At 41.7% G+C, this 21,751-nt stretch overlaps 2 protein-coding genes across 2 annotated transcripts in view; one reads left to right on the forward strand and one right to left on the reverse strand.

Annotated features, from left to right (window-relative positions):
* Positions 1-5,328, forward strand: part of plekhh3 (pleckstrin homology, MyTH4 and FERM domain containing H3) — a 32,852-nt gene extending 27,524 nt beyond the window's left edge. Inside the window, exons 8-11 of the mRNA XM_037688625.1 lie at positions 1,294-1,501; positions 2,989-3,116; positions 4,278-4,398; positions 4,783-5,328. Coding sequence (XP_037544553.1) covers positions 1,294-1,501; positions 2,989-3,116; positions 4,278-4,398; positions 4,783-5,328 — 1,003 coding nt within the window. The remainder of the gene's footprint in view (positions 1-1,293; positions 1,502-2,988; positions 3,117-4,277; positions 4,399-4,782) is intronic.
* Positions 5,329-12,346: 7,018 nt separating this feature from the next.
* tubg1 (tubulin, gamma 1) lies at positions 12,347-21,664 on the reverse strand. The gene is made up of 11 exons (XM_037688761.1): positions 21,513-21,664; positions 21,214-21,326; positions 18,749-18,916; positions 18,592-18,660; positions 16,245-16,324; positions 16,041-16,167; positions 15,251-15,337; positions 14,208-14,357; positions 13,954-14,106; positions 13,707-13,868; positions 12,347-12,719 (listed from the first exon to the last, which is right to left on the reverse strand). The coding sequence occupies exons 1-11, from the start codon at positions 21,559-21,561 to the stop codon at positions 12,522-12,524; spliced, it is 1,356 nt and encodes a 451-aa protein (XP_037544689.1). The 5' UTR covers positions 21,562-21,664; the 3' UTR covers positions 12,347-12,521.
* Positions 21,665-21,751: the final 87 nt, after the last annotated feature.

Raw genomic sequence — 21,751 nt, forward strand, 5'->3', positions numbered from 1 at the left:
TTCGCATCACATGTGGTACATGAGGTGGAACAAAATTATGTACTCAAGGTCCCAGTTACATCCAACAATAGCAAAAATATAAAGTATAAAAAGAAACAGTATACAAGGACCTAAGATATACGCTAAAATTAATAATGTAAAACAATACGGTGTATTAAACAGCAGCCCGAACATGAGTCTGTAGTGAGAATGAATACAGCAGTTTAAAGGCAAGAGATCAGCAGCATGGATAATAATCAGCAGCACAGATGAGTCAAGGATCAGCAGCATGGATACATTACATACACTGAATACAATAAATACAATGAAACTGCTTTAAAACATTGTTCCCTTTTTGATTTACTTCAGAATAGTTGCTCTTTTTTTAGGCTTCATTTTAGCTTTTAGCTACCATCTTGCTAATTTGTTATAGCTTTTAGTTATGGTTTTGCTTATTTTAGCATTTATAGCTTTTTTCACACGATTTTGCTTAGAACTTGATCATATTCACTTTTTATAAAATTTTACTATTAGCCATAATTTTAGTAGTTTTAGCTTTAAGCTGCTGTTTTAATATCTTTAGCTTTTAGCTGAAGTTGTGCTATTTTAGCTTGTAGCTGCAGTTGTGCTATTTTTTTGGTGTTTAGCTTTTGTCTAGCTCATTTAGCTTTTAGCCATTGTCTTGCAAATTTTACACTTTTTGGCACAGTTTCCCTAATTTAAGGTGTTTCTGCCAATTTTAGCTTCAGTTTCAGCTTCTGAAGTCATTTTCAACCGTCATCAGCATTTTCATAAAAAAGTCTTTTGTTGTTTACACAGACTGTCACTCTGTGTTTTACACCTTTAACTGTTACGATTAGTCAGACTCCTGGCTCCAGTTGGAGTGTGTTGTCTGCCACGCACACACACGTGCACACACGCGCACACACACACCTTCCACCACTCCTAGACTCTCCACCGAGATGATGTCTGGTTGTCCAGGTCGCTCTGGTTCACAGGAGCGGAAACGCCTCTTCCTGTTTCATACACAAGTCAAACTTTTTATTTATGTATTTAACATTGTTCTTTTCTTTAAATGATTCGGGAGCGTCTGTTTCTTTGAAGTCCCGACCAGCTAATGGTTAACATATCCAGCACACACACGAACAAAGAGTCCACAATCGTAACTTCACAGACACTCTGCAGATTATGAGTCACAGTAATAATCACGAGCGTGAACAAATTCTCTTCATTTACATTTTGAAGTTTTTGTTAAATTTGCACACTTAATACTTGCACAGGTGGAAACACTCAAACTGTCCCTGCTTCCTGCAGAATCCAGAGCCAAAGTCCCGAGTCTGAAATGGATAACTACGCATCGTTCATCAGCGAGGCTTTGGAGAAGACAAAATGTCGGGAGCGTGTGCCGTCCTGGGAGGAGATCCAGATGCTGATGAATCGACAAGAGATGCTGTGCAGGGTTCACTACCCAGGCTCCGGATCCTGCCAGCTCTACATCAACTCACACACCACTGCCAATGAGGTTTGGGAGCATTTATCTCTATTCTCCTTAAAGCTTTAATTTTCTCAAGCTTTTCACATTCTCCCACGTGCTCTTGTTTTAAACTATCGGGGTTTTTTTTTTTTTTTTTTACCTAAAAGTCACATTTTTTGTATAATTCACATGCCCTGCGACTTATACACTGAAGCAACTTATTTATGGATGTTTTCCATATTTATAAACCAAGTTTTGGCGGAGATGACAGTTGTCATTCATTCTGACATTGAAAATATTGAACACTACCATTTTCAGCCGCTAGATGGCACTTGGGTAGTATGGCATGCCATTGTGTCATGTAATAGGTAAAAGTGGCTATTAATTACATAATTTGCTTGTCATAGACTGCCACCTTTGTGCCTGGAGCAACGCTCAAATCAGCTTCATTTCGCTGCACTGCCCCGGAGAAACGCAGCTGATTGGACTGTCAAAGTGCATTTATTAAGTAAAAGTTCAACTGAGACACACCTTTGCTACAATTTCGAGCAAACAAATAATTGTTTTTAAGTGTTAATCTTGTAAAATTTTTGTTAAAGTCCTTCCGTGCACACTCCCGCGTCCGCCATTTGGCAGTCAATTGATTTTTGCCACAACACCGGCCCACGTTTTCGGGTTCAGCCCACGTTTCCGGGTTGTCAGCGGTGACGTGTAACAAACGCGACGCGTCATCGGTGACGCATAATAGATGCAACGCATACGGCAAAGTGACATATTTATTTATTTTTCCCACTTTATTAGACATATTTGGACTGATGCAACTTATAGGACGATGTGACGTGTATGGCGGAAAATACGGTACATCTTCTAGTCTTAAGTGACATTTAAAAATCCCCTGACAATACAGTAGTCCCTCAGTTATCGTTGGGGTTTCTTTCCAGACACACTTGCGATATAGATAAAAATCCATGAAGTAGGGATGGATTTTAGTATTTATTTATATATTAAGGCTTTAAAAACACTTCCCACACTCTTGCAATGTTCTCAACAATGTTGTAAACTCTCTAAATGCTGTAAAAGTGAACAGCAAAAGAGAGCAGACAGACGGATGCTACGGTTACTGAGCCAATTAGTGCCCGGGGGCGGACTGGCCACCGGGTCATTTCGGGTTCGGGTTAAGGCTCGGTTCAGGTCGTGCTTGATTATTTTTAATAAACAATCCATACTGCTCACTCTGGTATCCGCCTCGCTGAAGCTCCCACAGCAGCGACAGGGAAAGACGGACCCCACCCCGGGCCCCTCCTTTCTCTTTCTGAGGTAAGACTTGGAAAGAGAAAGGAGGGGGCCCCTCGGCAATCACTGAGTGGCCAGGCCACCGGGAAACAATGTGCACAATCTTACGTTGAAAACTCATGAAATAGTGAATTTGCGAAAGTCGAACCGCGAAGTATTGAGGGACTACTGTGATAACAGAATATGTGGCGCTCTTGTTTTGCCTCGTGAAGTCTAAATGTTTTTTTACTTCCCCTCATCAGGTGGTCCGAAGGATGCAGGAGAAGCTGGGCCTTCGGGACAGCAGAAACACGTTTGCACTGTATGAACAGAATGTACTGTGGGAGCAGCCGGTCCCAGGGAGCGCTCTGATCGCAGACATCCTCACCAGGTCCTTAAAAACAACAATTGTTTCTATGAAAGAGCGGACGGTGTGAAGCCTCCACGCTGTGACAGCACGCATATTTATTTGACTTTTATTAATTAAAAAAACTCCAAAATAACTCTTAACTTGGTTGAGTTCACAGAAATCATGCTGCTTATTGCCCAAGAGTTTCGCTTAAACCTTTAGCATCAACTTTTGGGCGTCAATCCTACGTGTCTGTTAGCCAAATATCTCATGAATCACTGGATGTATTTTAATGAAACTTTCAGGATATTTTCATTGGATATATAATTACAACTGATTAACTTTTGGAGTTGATCCAGTTCAAGATGGCTGCCTCAGCTAATCAACACTAGCCAATACATACATGAATATAACTCAGTCAGTTATACAGATATTGTGTTAAATTTTCATGTAGTTGTAGCTGAGAGTACAGTAGTCCCTCGCTACTTCGCGATTCGTTGTTCGCAGACTCGCTTTATCATGGTTTTTCAAAATAAGAGTGGACATGACACACAACTGGCTGATTGATGGATGAGCTGCACATTTGGCATGACGTTTTTATTTAAAATGAATTATTTTAAATGATTCAGCACCTGCTGCACCTCTGTGCAGCCCACACTGCAGGATAAGCTTCCTCCTGCAGCTGATCAGCTGTTCTTCATGCAGAGCAGAGAAGTGGGCGTGGCCAAGTGCGCTTGCAGGTGGCTGAGTGCAGCTGAAGCAGGGAGCAGAAATCATGACATTCTGTTTCTTTTAGAGCGTTTAGTTTAGAAACATTGTTTAGAATATTGCAAGAGTGGGAAGTAAGTAAACTACTGTCCCTACTCCGCAGTTTTTCACTTAACGCAGGGCTTCAGGGTACGGATCCCCCGTGATAAACGAGGGACTACTGTAATCCTCATCACCTATTTGATCATAAAACTGAATAATGTTGTTTTCGAAGTTTGACCAAAACTGCTGCAACTCCATAAAGTTTCAACAAAATCTTAGTTAGGATATCTGGCATTAAAGACAACGAGCGATACGTGTTTCTTTAAGGAACCTTTGTCTTTCTGCGTCATCAAAATATTGCATAATAAAATGAACATTAGCTGTTAGATTACTAAACAACAATACTCCTGATTGTGGAGACAACATCTTAACTGCCCTCATTCCCTTTTGCAGCTTCACCACCAAAGAGTCGGAGTCTAAATCCCAGTGGAAACTGTGTTTCAAGCTCTACTGCCTGTTGGACGCTGACGGCATCTCAGTGGACAGCATCGAGTATTTATTCCTCTTTGAGCAGGTAACATGTAATCCAGATCTTCAGTGGACCTTGGTCTCTGTCGTTATAATCTCATCTAAATGACTGATGGAAGTGTTGATAATGTGAATCTGTTTCACTGGAAGGCTTCGTGAGTTCTACCATCGCAGTCAGTAATCTAGCATGCTGTAACTGCAATAGAATGCACCGTTAAAATAAAAGTTTGACTCAGATGTTGGCTGCAGCGCAGCAGGGCCAAAAGGCAGCCAGGACTGGCTTCATTAAAAACACTTTTCCTGAAGACTCATAAAAGATTTATGAGACGGAATAAAACAGGGTGGAGCAGAAATGATTGATAGCAGGCCTGAGGTTATTATGACAAACATTACCTTCTTAATTTTTCATCTTTTTGACATTCTGCCGCAGTGCCATGAGATGGTGGTGCGTGGTCAGCTGCCGGCCTGCGAGGAGGACCTGCAGGCTCTAGCTGCCCTGAGGCTTCAGGCACTGATGGGCGACTTCAGCACTCTGTCACCCTGTCCACCTCTGGACGAGCTGTTCCCTGGTCACATGCTTGAAACCCGAGTTCTTTTGTCTCTTCCGGCCCCGCAGGCCGTGCCACCTTGTCAGGTGGCGGCTCAGGGCTGTCCCGCGACGCAGCGCTTCCCCACCGGCCTCCTGTCTGGGACCCTGTGGAGTCACACGGCTGCAGCAGTACACAAACAGAAGGTGGAGCACGACAAGCGACTACGAAGTCGGCTGAAGGAGGAATCGGCAGCTGTCATGGCATCCATCTTGGAGCGGTGGAGAGATCTAGCTGGTTATAGCCGCATGGACAGTATGGCTGCCTACCTCACAATTGTACGCCAGTGGTCGGGCTTTGGATGCACTCTTTACGAAGTGGACTTTTACATTGTGAGTTTTGTGTTCTCATGCTTTAGTATTGGTCTCTTGGCCTTCTCTAGCATTTGACGCCTCTTTTTGCCTGCAGAGCTCAACAGGGAACTTTTCACAGAAGCTGTGGTTGGGCGTGGCTGCTACGTCCGTGTCTCTGTACAAGCAGGGAGAATCCGAGGCGCTGGAGTCGTTCCCTTATGGTCAGATCTGCTCGTACGGCGTGTCCGACAGCAACACCTTCAGGATCACGGCTGGGGATCGGGATCTGATATTTGAAACCACCAAGGTAAAAACGACTCACTTGCTGGTTTTACAAAAAACAAAAATACGTAGAAGTTTTTTTCTTCCTTGAGCTCAGAAATGACCTTTCACCGTAGCCAGAACAGGGCCAAGAGGTCACATTATCCAGCTGTGTTCTGCTGCGTAGAAGCCAAACACCGTCTGCTCACGATCACCACCCCCTTCCTTCCAGTTCTCTGAGCAACCTTAAAAACACTCATTAATTTGGTGTGCAGACGGCACACAACCTGCACCGTCTCTCCAACCAGTGCTAACCAGCACAAGTTTAACTTCCTGGTATTAAATGGTGTGCGGGTGAGTTTTATTGCTGTGGTTAAATTAAAATATTAGGCTAAACATTTCTCAGAAACATGGATGTTCTTCCAAACAGCCCCCCCCCCCCCCCCCCTGAACCTCTTGAGAACAAATCTTGCCTTTCACTGCACCGAGTTCCTTGCATCTTCCCACACGGAACAAAAAATCCCTCTGTGATCTCTCATAAGGCACAGAAGTGGCTTTTATTTATTTACTGGACTCGCAGGCAAACTGGAGTTAACTCAGAAAGACTTTTATGAACTTTAGCTCCGACATTAATGGGAACGATTCTAAGCTTCTGGGAACGGGAAAAGAAAGCAGATTTGATTATCGTTAGCCTCGGAGTTGAAGTTGAGTCGATGAAACAATATTAGCTGCTGGATGGGAATATTGTTAAAGATTAAAAGCAGGTGACTGTTTTACCCTGAAGAAGCCTGAGCAGAAGGATTTTTGTTGTTGTGGCTCAGTGAGACGAATTAAATCCTCAGCAGTATTTTTTTATTTATTTCTGCAACAGCTGCAATATTAAAAACCTAGTAATTCTTAACAGAATGCATATTGTCTGCCACCTTCACCTTTGGTGGTGGTAAGTATTAATGCCTGGACTTGTGTAGTTGTTTGTGGAGGTTCTGGAGAATATTGTGCAGTAAAGTTGCATTCGGGCCCAACAAATCCGACCCGACTCGGCCCCAGCCCGTAGCCATCATTACCCGACCCGACGAATTAACTAATTACAGGTCAGAACCCGAAAACCCTCTCGACAGTTTTGATTAAGCTTTGACTGCTTATACAGTTGGTAACGGTCGACGGACGCGTGGCTGAGTAAAGGGGCAGAAGATCGGAGCTGAGGGGGTGTTTGTCCTTCCATGGCCGTCAAAGTGCATTAAATCCCTGCTTCTGCTGCACTCTGCATTATTCAGACACGGACCCCGCTCTGACATGTCTCCGAGGATATTTTGGGATTTCACCTGTTTGGGTTGTCGGCCGCGCTCGTCTGCTGAGTGCAGAGGATGAACTCCATTTGGGCTTTGATGGATCGCTGCCTGGCAGTCCCATCTGAAGCTCAGCTGAACTTTTTTTTTTTTTACCTCTTTCAAGGTCAACGTGCAGTCAAATGGCCGCGTGCGGCTGGTGATTGTATGGCAAGCCATGTTGCCATATAATTGGATTGTCAGCCGTGCGTGTTCACTGACTCGATCAAAAGCCGGACACCGACCCGGCCCGACCATCCAGCACATTATTATGATCCTTCGGGCCCGGGTTAGAAATGACAGTTCTATCGTGCGTAGACCTGTCACGATAACAAATGTTGCTGGGTGATTAATTGTCTCATAAATTATTGTAATAAAAGATAATATTGTTTGAAATTTGACAATAATTAGAAATTATTGTCAAATTTCAGAGGAAATGTTTAATTTGTTTTGCATGTAGTAAACTTTTCGACCACTGGATGGCAATATAAGACTGTTTAAACCGAAGGATGGCTAGTGAGGGAGCAAGCAGCATGTCTCTTTAAGAAAAATGGGAGGGAGGCCTCTTGACATGACATGGGCTGTCTCTCATCTGTTCTCAAAATGGCAGACGCTCGATGTGGTTTGAGCTCTTTAGCATTTTTCACACAAAGCTTTTAATAAAAGTCAGTAAACAAGTTCTCAGCTTCGTTTTGCAGAGAAAAACAACTTTTTAGACGAAGGCACGAGTTTCAACCGTGAATTTTGGAGCTTCGACAAGACGGAGGTTTTTTCCCCGAGGTCGGCCTGTTAGCTTAGCTCGTAGCTTAGCTTCTCAGCTTAGCTGCTTTTAACGTCCAAAAGTGTGATTTTGGACGTTAAAACAGATTTTAAAGAGAAAGAGTGGAGTCAGTGAAGAACCGGAGTTGAGCCTTTTGTCGTCCAGTGTCTTCAGTAAAGCTGATGAATGAAAATGAGGTCAATAATTTTAATTTATAATGCGATTAATTGATTTATTGTTTATCGCGATAGGCCTAATCGTGCGTCTCCACCCTCCTGTGACGGTGCAGACACTTGAGACTGCCACCAGTTTGACCTCTCGCTCTCTCTCTGTCTCCCCATCACAGCTGACTGAGATCATGCAGCTCATGAACGCATATTTCAGTGCCATCCATCGCCAGCGAGGAAAAGATCCAGCCATCACCATCACAGAAAGCACGGAGGTTGGATTCTGTCACCTGGCCTCGATGCCAGCGCCCACACTTCTGGAGCTGCCCTCCCACCCCGTCTGAGAGGGACTCGACTCGAGATAACGTCCTCCCCTCCGCCACTCCTCAGTCTCGGTCTGTCCTCAGTCTCAGTCTGTCCTCCGTCTCAGTCGGTCCTCAGGACCCTGCGCCTCTTCCACTGGGAACATGGTGCCCGCCAAAACAAAGAAAGGGCTGTTTTCTCTCCTCATCCATGAAAATAAACCTTTGCTGAGTTTTGTAGATGAAAGACTACAATGGTGCATTAGGGCCACTCAGAAGAGAAAAAATATATATTTTTAAGTTTCCAAAAGAAAGTGTAAATGTTGAGATTACAATTTAAATATTACTGAAAAAACTGTATTGTATTTGTTTTATTAGTTATGAGGCTATTCCTGTTGTACCTGCTGGTTAGGGGTGTACTTTCACTGAGTTAGCTACAAATGAACGTGTTAAATTTGACCTTGACAAGTCCCGTGTGGTTTATTACTCACAGAACTTGTTTCAATCCTTCAACGTAAGAGTCTCAGAATATGTTTTACTGAAGAAATATTGCTATTTTCTTAAGCCTCAGATGTTCTGAGAGAGGTTTTCTAGATCACTAGTCGGTGTCTGAATTTGAGATTCTCATTGTGAAGGATTTAAACGCGTTCTGAAAGTTCTTCCTCTACAGGAGTAATAAACTGCATCTCGGACCGGTTCAGCTAAAATACTTTGTAGTCATCGGTACAATAATATTAGCCTAATAACTAATAAAGCTGCCTTTCCTCTGCTTCCTCACCGTCCAACCAGTGCTGCTGCAACAACTTTGCTCTACTTGATTGTCCTATCCAGCTGCTGCACCTGTGAAGGTGTGGGTTTAAGCCATGCCTGTGCGTGCACGAGACAGACCTTTACAGTGGCTGCGAGTTACCCAGCTGCAATGGGTTGAGGCCTTTAAATATTTTTTATCAAAACTTAAAACTTTCATCACTCTGTTTTAAGTTGTCAGGCGGTAGGGATCCAGTTATGAACCCAGGACTTCTTGCATTCCAACCAAGAATCTTGGACAAGAAGTCCCAGTTTCAGATCCTGAACGAGCCCCCACTTTATGGCTCACTGGGCCACGACGTAACATGGAGACTGAACGCAGGTTCACTGGTTTAACGTTTGTATTATGAAAAATGGCCGCCGGAGATGAAAATCGCACAGCAAACCATCGCATTCAGGCAATTTATGTGGCGATCGGACTCTTCCCCAACAGGCATGACCTAAACCTAGAGGCAGTTAGGACAGTGGAGCAGAGGAACGTTGCAGCGCCACTGCTCGGCCTGTGGAGATGCAGAAGGGCATCACAGAAACAAAACAGCTGAGTTCAGGAGCACAGTGAAAAGGTGACTTCTTCCAACATTGCAATTTCTTCCTGTGGATATTTACGCTTTAATCTCAGAACTTCAGCTTTTGTCTAGTTTTTTTTTTTTTTCTGAGTGGAACTAATGCTTCATCGTAACTAAGACTCGGCCATAGAATGATAAAAAAGGGGTTTGGCAGGGTAAGACGGAGAGCTCTGCTTTGTGAGCACAGAATCACCCAGAAACCAACTTCCCTCTTTGACACCGTGTTCAAGTTGTACATGACAAAAGCTGAGACTGGTAACCGTAAACTGGTGCTGCCATTGAACAGCTACAGCTTCAAGTGAAAACACTACCCTCTCCAACCTCCTGGATCTCCTGAGGTGTGCCAAATTGGATTGGCCTTTCCTAGAAGGCGGCTGTCCCTCACGCACTGCTGGAAAAGTGTTGAGAACACTGAGTTACCGGTGTACACCCATCAACCCTCCCGTTTTTGCTGATGTTTCTCACACGCCCCTATGCTGACGTGTTCATCGGAGTCCATTTACGCAAGGCCCCGGATGGGCTGCGTTACCTGGAACTGTTGATGCATCGAGCTACGCAGACGCTGACGTTGAGCTGTTTTACTGAAGTCACTTTGGCTGCCTTTGCTTTACAGACCTCCATTCCTACGGGCGAAGTGTCTCGATGTGGTCACAAAAACAACATTTCGTCGATGTCTTGTTCAGAATTATGCGTTTCAGAGAAATCAAAGGACTTTGGAGCTGTTTTCACCACGTTGCCACCGAATGCTCTGATTTCTCCTTCGTCGTGCTGCTTGTCCTGGCTGTAGTCCCGGACATGAAACTTGGATAACACTTGACTGGCTAACTTTGCTTGAGTCACTTAACTATCCCAGTGCAACTTTGTTCTGCTCAAGATAACAGGTGCTTCTTTGTTTATTTTTATAATGTATATATAATAGAAAGAATGCCACGAAGCTTAACGACATAGATGCATTAAAGTGACTTTGTATTCCCCATGCAGCGCACCATCAGCCCTCTGCCACTGAGGCAAACTTTAACCTACTTTTTGTATTTATGTAGACTTCACCTTTTTTTAATTGTACTTTGTCTTAAATGTAGGCTTTTTCTAATGTTAGGTTTGCTTTAACTGACCGGGGTCAGACATGGTTTTGGCTCTAAAGCACCTTGTGCTAATTCTGTGTAGCTCTTTTTCTGCTCACTATCTGAATATTTTTGTGAAGCCAAAGTTTTACCAGGTCATGGGGTTTGAGCATGGACCAAAGAGTTTAAAAAAAACTACACTTTTAGAAGAATTTACTCACAAATGCAGACAGAATACTTGTTGTATACTCACAGATTGTTTTTAATCAAACATCCAGTAGTTTGTTGTTTGACTTATTTTTGTAGGTTTGTACAAATGGCACTACACAACCCTTAAAATAACCTAAAAACTATGAGTTTGTGCACCGTAAAAGGCCTTGACAAGTCATAACCCTGGCTCACAAGCAGGTCTTCAGCTTTTTCTACTGCAGCTGCAGGCAGCTCCAAGCTACACGTACAAAAACTGCAGAGGTCTTTGCTTAATATGAAGCTTGTTTGTACGCTGCATGGTACCTTTTTATGTAATATGTAATGTAATATATTCAATTGCACTATTTTTAACTAACCTGGGAGTGCAATAAAAACTATACTGTTATGTAATTATTAATAAAAAATATCTGTTTTACCTTGTGGTCATTGGTGCCTTTGTTCAGCATAATTACTAATGGCTCACTGCTAGTCAAAATAATTCATCTTTTTGCCCGTTAGCAAAATATCTCACCAACCTCTGGACTGGTTTAAATGAAACTTTCAGAAAGTAATCACAGGATGCACATCAACAGGTTACTGTTTAGTCGATCCATTTCAAGATGGCTGCCGCAGGTAATCATAACCAACACAAACACTTATCACTGTTTTACAGATGTTGAGCTAAAATGTGGTGCAGAAGCTGCGAGTCCGTCGCAACATGCTCAGAGTGGTTACTTGTAATATATAGCATGGGATTATGAAAAACTACTTTGACCAAAAGAACTTCAGCCCCTTTTCCAAACGGATGAACTTTTGTCTCCAACTCTGGGAAGAAAGGCGACGCATGAGGAACGTCAGGCCTTTATTGTTCTTTAAGATAAATGCTTTTGATTTGTGAAGCAGTTCAATGTTTGTAATCTGACAACCTTAAAGGTAGCAGTCTAGATCCAGCACACTGGGTCCCTGAAAGTTTGCGATTCTTTAAAAACAGCTGTTCAGAGTTTTTATGTATGCAGGTAATAAACCATAATGGAATTAGATGAACGGGCTTTTGAATGCCAGCTGAACATGAAAGAAAACTGGGTTTTTTGGTTCATTTTAATGAAAAGTGAAAGTTTTTAAAAGAAAAGGTTTCCTTCGGATCATAGAAAACAACTTTAATAATCTTTCAGGTCCAATAAGCGAAGCAACATGAGACGAGTGCAGAGGATGCCAGTGAGCCAACTATTCTTTAAAGTACACAGTATTTACACACAGTCCAAGTGTTCGTCAGCCGTCACCTCAACGGACAAATGCTTTAAAGCAGTTTGAACTGAACACCAACTTGACATTCTTGCTGGTCATGAACAGTGACATCATCAGCAGCAGACAGATGATGCAATGCACCGAGACAAATGCGAGGTCTGGTGAAAACTACATTAACCATAAAGCTAAGTGTTGTGTCCTTCCTACATTCTGTACGAGAGTTTCTGTAAATCCAGCTCACGAAACCAAACTGTACTCTGTATAAAAAATAAAGCAGAACAACTCGCTGCCGAGTTCAACAAAAGGAAATGATCATGTGTAAAACTTTTTTTGTTTGTTTTGTAGACAGGTTATTGATGTTTTTCATAAATTCTTAAAGGATTATTTATATGCATGTGGGAAAGACTTTAGTTAATATGAAAGTCGGTGTCAACATCCATCCTTTGTTCGTTCGTTGAGTCAAACACGATCGTTACATGCTACAAGCCAATAAATAATTTTCAAAAAAGAAGTTCTACCCAAACAACTGTAGGATAAATGTAAAGAGCCAATGTGGGACAAATGAGCACGAGTCCTGACTGGACTGTAGCAGATTAGAAAGTGTGTTCACTGTTCTTGCGTGCCCCAGGAAATGTAATCGGGGCGAGTTGCTGCGGTGTACTCGTCCACCAGCTGCTGGACAACTTCACGGGAGTTGTCCAGCTCATCAAAGTTGTCCTTAAATATATCTTCTTTTCGAAACTGCTCCAGGAAGGCCTCTCGCTTTCGCAGTTTGTCGTACTGCCGGCACGTCCGCTCAAACAGCTGGAAAGGGAGACCCAAACATTAAAACAGGAAATTTTAATGGTTCTAGTGACTTCCTTAAAACTCACAACTCTTTCTGTTTTGTTTCTTCACCTCTGCTTTGGGGGAAGTAAAAACTAAATATAGAACGACACTAAAGTGGTTTGGATTTCCTTAAATTCAAGTCCTGAAACTGATTCGCACCTGTAGAGGCATTCTTGTGTTTCTAATCCACTTTCAGTTTCCCAGCTTCCATTTTAAACAAATTTGAAACAAGAAAAAACTCTGAAATGTCGGATTTATACGCGATGGTTTGGATTTACTTTGTAAACTCCAGTTTTAAACAATTTCAAATAGATACAAAAATAAATACAGTATTTTTCGGCCTATAAGTCGCAGTTTTTTGCATAATTTACATGCCCTGCGACTTATAAACCGAAGTGACTCATTTGTTTTACCATATTCATAAACCAATCTTTGGTTGACAAATAACCGTTTTCATTCTGACATTGAAAATATTGAACACTAACATTTTCAGCCGCTAGGTGGCGCTCGATTAGTATGGCATGCTGTTGTGTAAACGTGGCTATTAATGACACAATCGGCTTGCCATAGCCTGCCACCTTCGTCCAGCTCCAGGATCGTGCCTGGAGCAAACGTCAAATCAGATGCGTTTCGCCGGGGCGGCAAAATGCATCTGATTTGATGTTTGAAGTGAATTTATTAAGTAAAAGTTCGACTGAGACACACCTTTCTATAATTTGGAACAAACAAACAATTGTTTTTAAGTGTTAATCTTGTTAAATTCTTGTTAAAGTCCTCCCATGCACGCTCCCGCCATTTGGCAGCCAATTGATTTTTGGCACAACACCGGCCCACATTTCCAGGTTGTCGGTGGCGACGCGTAATAGATGCGACTTATACGGCGGTGCGATGTGTACGGAGGAAAATACGGTATATAACTCGGCGTAATTGATACTGTGGGAGAGTAAACAAACGAGAACTTACGGAGGAGATGCTTGTGTGGTTGGCCATCATCAGGCCACTAACTCTGTGAGCTGAGGCCAGGTATGGGGACCTCCTGGATAAAGCCACCTGGATGCTGGCAGGTCCCCAGGGGATGAAGTTAGCAAGTTTGCGCTCCCGGATCCTTTGAAGGCTTTTATGCACCTACAGGGTCCGAACAGGTTTAAAAGCACGTCCATATTTTGTGCTTTTGAACTGATGAATCCAGAAGTCCAACAGCGAGTTGTACCTGTGTGGGGTCGACCTCTCCCTGGATGATATTAAGGATGGCGATGTAGCAGTGGCTGGGCTGCCTTTCTCTTCCCGTGGACACCATCACGTTCTTGGGCTGCAGAAGCCTCCTCATCACGTCCAGCACCGTAGTCTTCCTCACACTAGCAACCTGAGAAATAGTCGGGTTATGACTTCATCTTAAAAATGTAGAAACATTTAAAAATGCAGGTTTTATCAGCTGATATAACTTAGCACAAGGAAACCACCCACCGACTGGTCAGTAGTGAGCGGTGTGTACCCAGTCATGAGAAAGTGGAGGCGAGGGGTGGGGATGAGTGAAGCAATCAGCCCGATGAGGTCGTTGTTCATATAGCCTGGGTACCGCAGGGTGGTTGTGCTGGCAGACATGATTGTGGAAACCTAGATGTGTGAAAATTCAAGCAAACACAAATTTTAAAAAGGCTCCAATCAGGCGTCAGTTTACTGATGGTCATCCAGGACATGCCAACTCTAACGGACTGAATCAGAGAAAACTAGATTTTTTTTTGGACTGATCCTGGTTCTGCTGGAGGTTTTTTCCTGTTAAAGGGAGTTTTTCCTTCCCACTGTCTCCTCTGTGCTTGCTCAGGATGGGAGACGGTGACGAAGTGAAGCTTCAACACAATCTGCTGCTTCTTTAGATGGAGAACTTTGCTAAGTGGCTTTTATAATGTGTGTGAATGTTTCTGTTCAATGCCCTGAGACGACTTCTGTTGTGACTTGGTGCTATTTAAATAAACTGAACTGAATTTAAACGAATGGAGATCTGTTCAAATTCTTGAAAAACATGCGTTTTAACATCTACTTCTGTAAAATTGCTTCAGTTTTAGCTTTTAGCTACTGTTTTGCTGGTCTTAACTCTCAGCTTTGGTTTATTTTCTACCAGTAATAGCTGTTAGCTTTTGTGTTGCTGATTTTAACTTTCAGCATGTGTGTTGCTGATTCTAGCTTTTGTTCTGATTGTTTTAAGTAACAATTTGATTTTAGCTCCTCTCTTACCAGAGAAGCTTAAACCTTACCAGTCAAGCAAGTTATAATACCACCTGGAAAGTGCAGCCATGTGCAAATGTTTTCTAGGAAAGCTGCAATCCGGTCTGATTTTCAAATAACCCACTAAACTAGTTTGTGAGGTTTTTTTTTTTTTTTTTGATTGAGTGCCATATGTCTGAACATTTGCTTCTCATTCAGAAACAGTTAGGGATGATGCCAACTAAACCTCTAAAACTTGTGAACTCCCAGCAAAAACAAGAAAGAAGCTAGTTATGATCACTCACCAACTGATTAATCTGCGAGAACGAGGGGTTCTGGATATGTAACCTGTCTGTGGCGATACGGTTCAGAGCTGTGTTATCCAGCACCACCTGATGGAAAAACACACCGAGTGGCATCATCAGAGAAAAAGTCAATTCACTGCCAGTATAAAACTACGCTGTCAAGGAACCTGTTAAGAAGTCGCAGTGTTCTGTTGTTAGGAGAATTGGACATAAATGACGCAGTGTCTATAGTTGCAACAAGGGGACCAATTCTTAAGAGCAGATTTAATTAGCTTTCAAGCTAATTCAATCAACATGAGGTCCTTATGCAAGACCCTGGAGGAAGTAGGTATTAAAGAGGAAACACCATTAGACTGCCAGTGCGTCTCTGGCTAATACAATCACATATTAAAGAGTGAAATTCAATAAGTTGGATTTCCTGGGCCTCAGTGCTGCCACTGCAGTTTGTGTCTTTATTAGTTTGCCACACAAGCAATGGAGAAGCCTGAAAAGTTGATTTTCTACCAGCAAACTATAAAGAAAAAACAGCTGTGGTACATACTGTATACGTGCTTCTCTAAAGGCAGAATACATACTTGGAGAACTACAAAATAGGACCTTAAAGACGTGTTTATGTTTGTATCTTTAGTGTCTACATGGATATATTAGCATGGATCTGATCTTTGATGTCGTGATGTTTTTCTTGGAAGTATGACGGACAACCATTTTTGGTGAAGTTGAGTTCCTTCCACACATTTTTATCTCGAAAGCACTGGTATTAATCAACATTCCCCTCCGAAGTGCTGCTCACCACGCAGTCTGCGTTCTGGGTGAGCCTCTTCAGCGTGAGCAGCGAGTTGTACGGCTGAACAACTACGTCGCTCATCTCATCCTGGTTCGGGAACACAGAGTAAGTCTGTACCAGTTTCTTTGGGTACCTGTAGAGCGAGAAACATTTTGTTTACACACACTGGATCACAAGCTAAGTGAGCAAGCTAAAAGTTTGTTTGTGGACCTGTCATTAAGTTTCTCCAGCAGGTACGATCCTAGTCCTGAGCCGGTCCCCCCGGCGATTGAATGACACAAGACGAATCCCTATGAAGACACAAGGGTTGCTTATAACTCGGCATGGGCCACATGTGTGTGACGCTCACAGCAAACTCCACTGGAGCGCAGCAGAAAAGTGTGTGGGTGAGTAAATGTCTTGCTTCCTAGGCAGTTATATAAATGGTAGCGCTGCCCCACCTCACAAACGGGCTCTCTCACTGCCCCCCTGCCTCAACGCAGCTCTGTAATACCTGCCTTCAACACTCGCCCGACTATTATCACCAGACACTCTACACGCCACACCCTGCCAACATACACATGCTAACGGCAGCTCAGCCCACCTTTCTATCCCATGCGCACATGAACGTGCACGCTAAATAATAATGTGGGATCATAATGTGAAGGAGTCACAGAAATTGCAGACCTCTAAGGGGAAACGCGAGTGTTATTTTACGAGAGGCTTGAAGCCGATTTGAGTTCAGAAAGAAGCTAAGAATAATAGAGGCAAGGCTGGGAGTCTGCTGGTTTTGCTGGGAGTCTGCTGGTTTTAAGATGAGAGGCTCTGGCACAGTTTGAACATGTTGTTTCCATTAAGCGATTCAGTTCTGCGTGCTTATCACCACAACAAACATGCAACAGTTAGCGTGCTTAAATAAACCAAGTCATGTCTGAGTAGAATCAGACAAACCACGACACTACTGAGACGATCAGCAGATGACTGAGCTTCCCACATCATTTCCATTTCCAAACTGTATTTTTCAGTCATTTTGACGTTGAACTATCTGTAAGTTTGCTTGAATGTTTGCACAGCGGTGGTTTTATTATCAGTTGCTGCAAATTTACACACAACAGGACAGCAGAGTACTTGTTTAAGCTTTCAAGTTTTTCCTAATTACTTTATGGTCATATTATCAGTGGTAGTGTGTTCCATTAAAACAAAGCTCATTTGGAGAAACGGACGTCCCAACTAGGCCTGTCGCGATAACAAATGTTGCTGAGCGATTCATTGTCTCAGAAATTATTGCGATAAACGATAGCGTTGTTTGAAATTTGACAATAATTAGCAATTGTCAAATTTAAGAAGAAATGTTGGTTAAATTTGAGTGCAGTACCTTTTTTGACCACTGGATAGCAGTATAAGACAGTTTGAACCAAAGCATGGATAGTGAGGGAGCGAGCAGCGTGTCTCTAAGAAGAATGGGAGGGAGGCCCCTTGACATGACATGGGTTGTCTCTCCTTCCTGTTTTTCGATTCTCAAAATAGCAGACGCTCGGTGTGGTTTGAGCTCTTCAGCATTTATCACACAAAGCTTTTATTAAAAAATCAGTAAACAAGTTCTCAGCTTCTTTTTTCAGAGAAAAACAACTTTTTAGACCAAGACACGAGTTTCAACCGTGAATTTTGGAGCTTCGATAAGACGGAGGTTATTTCCCCGAGGTCGGCCTGTTAGCTTAGCTTCTCAGCTTAGCTGCTCTTAACGATCCAAAAATGCGACTTTGGACAATTAAAACAGATTTTAAAGAGAAAAGAGAAAGGGAGGGGTCAGTGACGAACACCGGAGTTGATGCTTTTATCATCCAGGGTCTTCAGTAGAAAGAGAGAGACACGAAGAAACAATAAAGCTGATAAATGAAAATGAGGTCGATGATTTTCATTTATCATGCGATTAACTGATTTATTGTTTATTGCGACAGGCCTATTCCCTAATTACAGTAAAAGATAACTTTTTGTATGTTTTAAGGCTGGGCTGAAAAGTTGCATACTGTATATGTAACATATAATATACCGTACAGTTATTTTGCCAAAAACACAACTGAGTTCGTGTAAAACTGAGTGCAAGATGCTCTTTTTGAAGCAAGTTGGGGTTCAGAGTATATACCAGTACAATTAATGTAAATAAATAAATAAATACTCTGCTACTTTGACAATCTTTAGAAAACATGAAGCGTTGAGAAAATGCAACAAAAAAAAAAGGAATTTGGGAACAAATCTTTTTCAAGTTGTATTTTTTCTTAGTGCCATACTTTTTCCACACTTTTTAAGACCGGTAGGAATTTAGTTTGAATGTGTAGAACCTACAAAGAAAACGTCACCAACAGACTCAAGAATCACAAAGACGCTGTAACTCAAAGATTACTACAAATGAAAATAACTAAATGCCAACGATACCACTAGAAGAGGCAGAACCATCCCATAAAAACAAGAAATATTTAGATTAACCAAAAAGGATTAAACAATATTAGAAGAGAACGTTCACAAGTTGAGTAACTCCAACACCAAAAGGAAGTTTAAATGTGAAATATGACAAACTTACCTCCAGACTGTCACTACCATCTGCCTCTCGATCAATGATGTCAAAAATGTCCTCCTGAATTTTTTTGCCCTAGGGTTGAAATAGAAATAAAACCAAGTTTTATTTTTAGCTGTGACCGATGATATGAAGTTGAGATTGTGTTTTTTCTGGAAATAACCTGAGAATATCCACTGGCCCAGTTGTTCCCAGCACCTCCACCATGCTCAGACAAGTAGATGTTCTCTGGGTTGTACAGGTTTGCATAAGGCGAGTTCAGGATGGAGTGAATCACACGCGGTTCAAGATCCAGAAGAACCGCACGAGGGATGTAGTGCTCATCATCAGCCTGTGGAGTTTGATTAACAATCAGAAATTAATGGTAATGGGCAGAATAAAGGGTCTGCTGAATTGTTCCAGTTCACGTTACAAAGATGCCATCTGGTGGTGATGCTTTTTGCACCACACTGACCCCATTTCTTCACTTGGACATCATGGATTCCTCTGCTCTTATAGCAGTATCTCCAACATGAGATGTGTGAGCAACAAGCAAAAACAAAACAGCAACTTTGAATTTTGTCTTAGATTTTTCCACCTAATATTAAACACAGAGTTATTGTGTTCTCGTGTGACTGAGGTTGTTTTTAGACACTTGTGATCCATTGGGAACCAGATCATTTATATAGATTTAAAAACCAAGTTGAAAAAGTATTTACTTTATACTATAACAGTTTTAAGAAACATTTATTGTTCATTTTATATCTTGTGATGAGACCAGAACAGATCAAATGAGCTGTTTAGCAGATACCACCATCTTTGTTTAATTCAATTCAGTTTATTTCTAAAGCACCAAGTCCCAACAGAAGTCCTCTCAGGGCACTGAACAGAAACATTCATATATAAAAATAACAAGTTAACAAAACATTCATAAAAATAATAATTTACACTATTTATCTGTTTAGCGCCGCCTACCGAATACAACACAAAATGTTTCGTGTGATTGTTGGGGGGCAACCAACAGTGAAGTTAATGATGGACAGGTTATCAAATTTTGATAATTGAACTATTACACAGCTTAAAGAGCTTTGTTGGTTTGTGCTGTACCCATTTCTAATCTGAGAAAGGACATCCTTGTGAAGAGTTGTTATGCAACTTGTATGTTAGGATTGAAGCCTAAAATGATTAGCTATAGTCTTGAGGCAGCCTCCCTTAGGGCTGTAACAATACATCAATATATCGATTAAATGATTCAGTTCAGTTTATTTCTAAAGCTCCAAGTGACAACAGAAGTCGTCTCAGGGACTGAACAGAAACATTCATGTATAAAATAATAATTTAACAGAAACATTCATGTATAAAATAATAATTGAACAGAAACATTCATGTATAAAATAATAATTGAACAGAAACATTCATGTATAAAATAATAATTGAACAGAAACATTCATCTATAAAATAATAATTTAACAGAAACATTCATGTATAAAATAATAATTGGACATTATTTATCTGAGGAGCAGCTTTGAGTTTAACTCCATCACTGAACTCTCATCTTGAACAAGCATGAAGGCGACAGTGGAAAGAAAAACTCCCTCATGAGGAAGAAACCTTTAGCAGAACCAGGATCAGGACAAGAGGACCATCTGCTTCGACCGGCTGGGTTTGGTAGGAATAGATACACAATGGCAGGTCAAGAATCACATGTTAAGATAGAAATAGTATCAAATGAAAACTGTTCAATTTTAACAATTCATTTTGGAAATGAGGTCTTTTTTTTTTCATTCATTCAACCTTTATTTATACAGGTTAATCCCATTGAGCCTCAAGGACTCATTTACAAGAGAGACCTGGTTTTAACAAAGAGTGATGACAACAGGCAACCAACAACAGACAAATTTGTCCTGCAGTATTCTAAGCTTAAGCAAGCATAACAAGCACAACCTAACTATAGGATTTATCAAAAAGGAAAGTCTTAATCCCAGTCTTCAAACTGGACAATGTGTCAGCCTCACGGGCAGAAACTGGAAGTTGGTTCCACAAGAGAGGTATTATACTATAATACTAGACCTATACTATAATACTAGTCAGTAATACTATGGTAATACTAGACCTCTGTGTGACAATCTAAAGTTTTCATTATTCCATATATTGCCACTTGTTCTTAAATCTGTGATTATGATTGTTGCACATACGCACGGTCCTTCTTGGAAGAAACGTTTCCTCTTTCATCCGACAGATCTTGTTGGCAGGCCTCAGACTGATCAAGTCTTTCGGATGAAAGACGAAACGTTTCTTCCACAAAGAACCTGTCCAGATGACACAATTTAACTTTTGTTGTGATTTATATACCTGGGTGATTGAGCTAATTGACAGTTTTTACACTCATTCGCACACCTGGTGCAGGACCACAATGCCTTGCGCTAAACAAAAATGGCGGTACCTGCGAAACGGCTCATGGAGCAGTCTAGCCATTTAGCACAACCAGCAGGTTAGATCTTTTTCATGTGCATTAGTTGAAGAAATGCCTGTAGATCTTGAAATTATTATACATGGTCCATTTAGCCAGCAAGATCGAACTTTGCTTTTTGTAAGGATATGCCAACAGCTAAATCTTCCATATTAAATGTAAATGTATGCTCCTGCTACCTGATAGAAGAACACATCCTTTCTGTCCGTCCCTTCTGTTGCAAACTCCTCCACGATTCCTTCCGGACTGATGCCATGTTCTGCACACAGCTGCTTCCAAAACTCGAAACCGACTGCAAAACAAAAACAAGAAATGTGTGGATAAAACGTTAGATCAACTTTTCATAATTACAGTTAACAAACTGACACTAACTACGCATTCTTCAAATATGGGGGGATCCGTTAGCCTAATTAGCAAGGATACAACAACAATAGTAGCTTTCTGCTTTTAAATCGTTAGCGGTGGGTTAACAACGTACCTTGATTTCCACACTGTCCGAGTTGAAGCGTTATTATTTCCCGTGGCATGTTCTCTCTTAGCTCCTAATTTAGCTAGCCGACAACCTAGCTAAATATTCAATAACAAGAGCTACAATTCTTCTTCGTCTACTGAACCTCCTCCAGCCCGCTCCTTCCCGCTTGATATTGGGTTCACTCCGTTTTGAATTGCCGGCGTATGAATCGGACAGAAGTGACGTTAAGAGGCAGAAGAGCATCA

The sequence above is a fragment of the Nematolebias whitei genome, chromosome 15 (genome assembly GCF_014905685.2).
Source record: "Nematolebias whitei isolate Nwh7 chromosome 15, NemWhi1, whole genome shotgun sequence".
Classification (NCBI taxonomy): domain Eukaryota; kingdom Metazoa; phylum Chordata; class Actinopteri; order Cyprinodontiformes; family Rivulidae; genus Nematolebias; species Nematolebias whitei.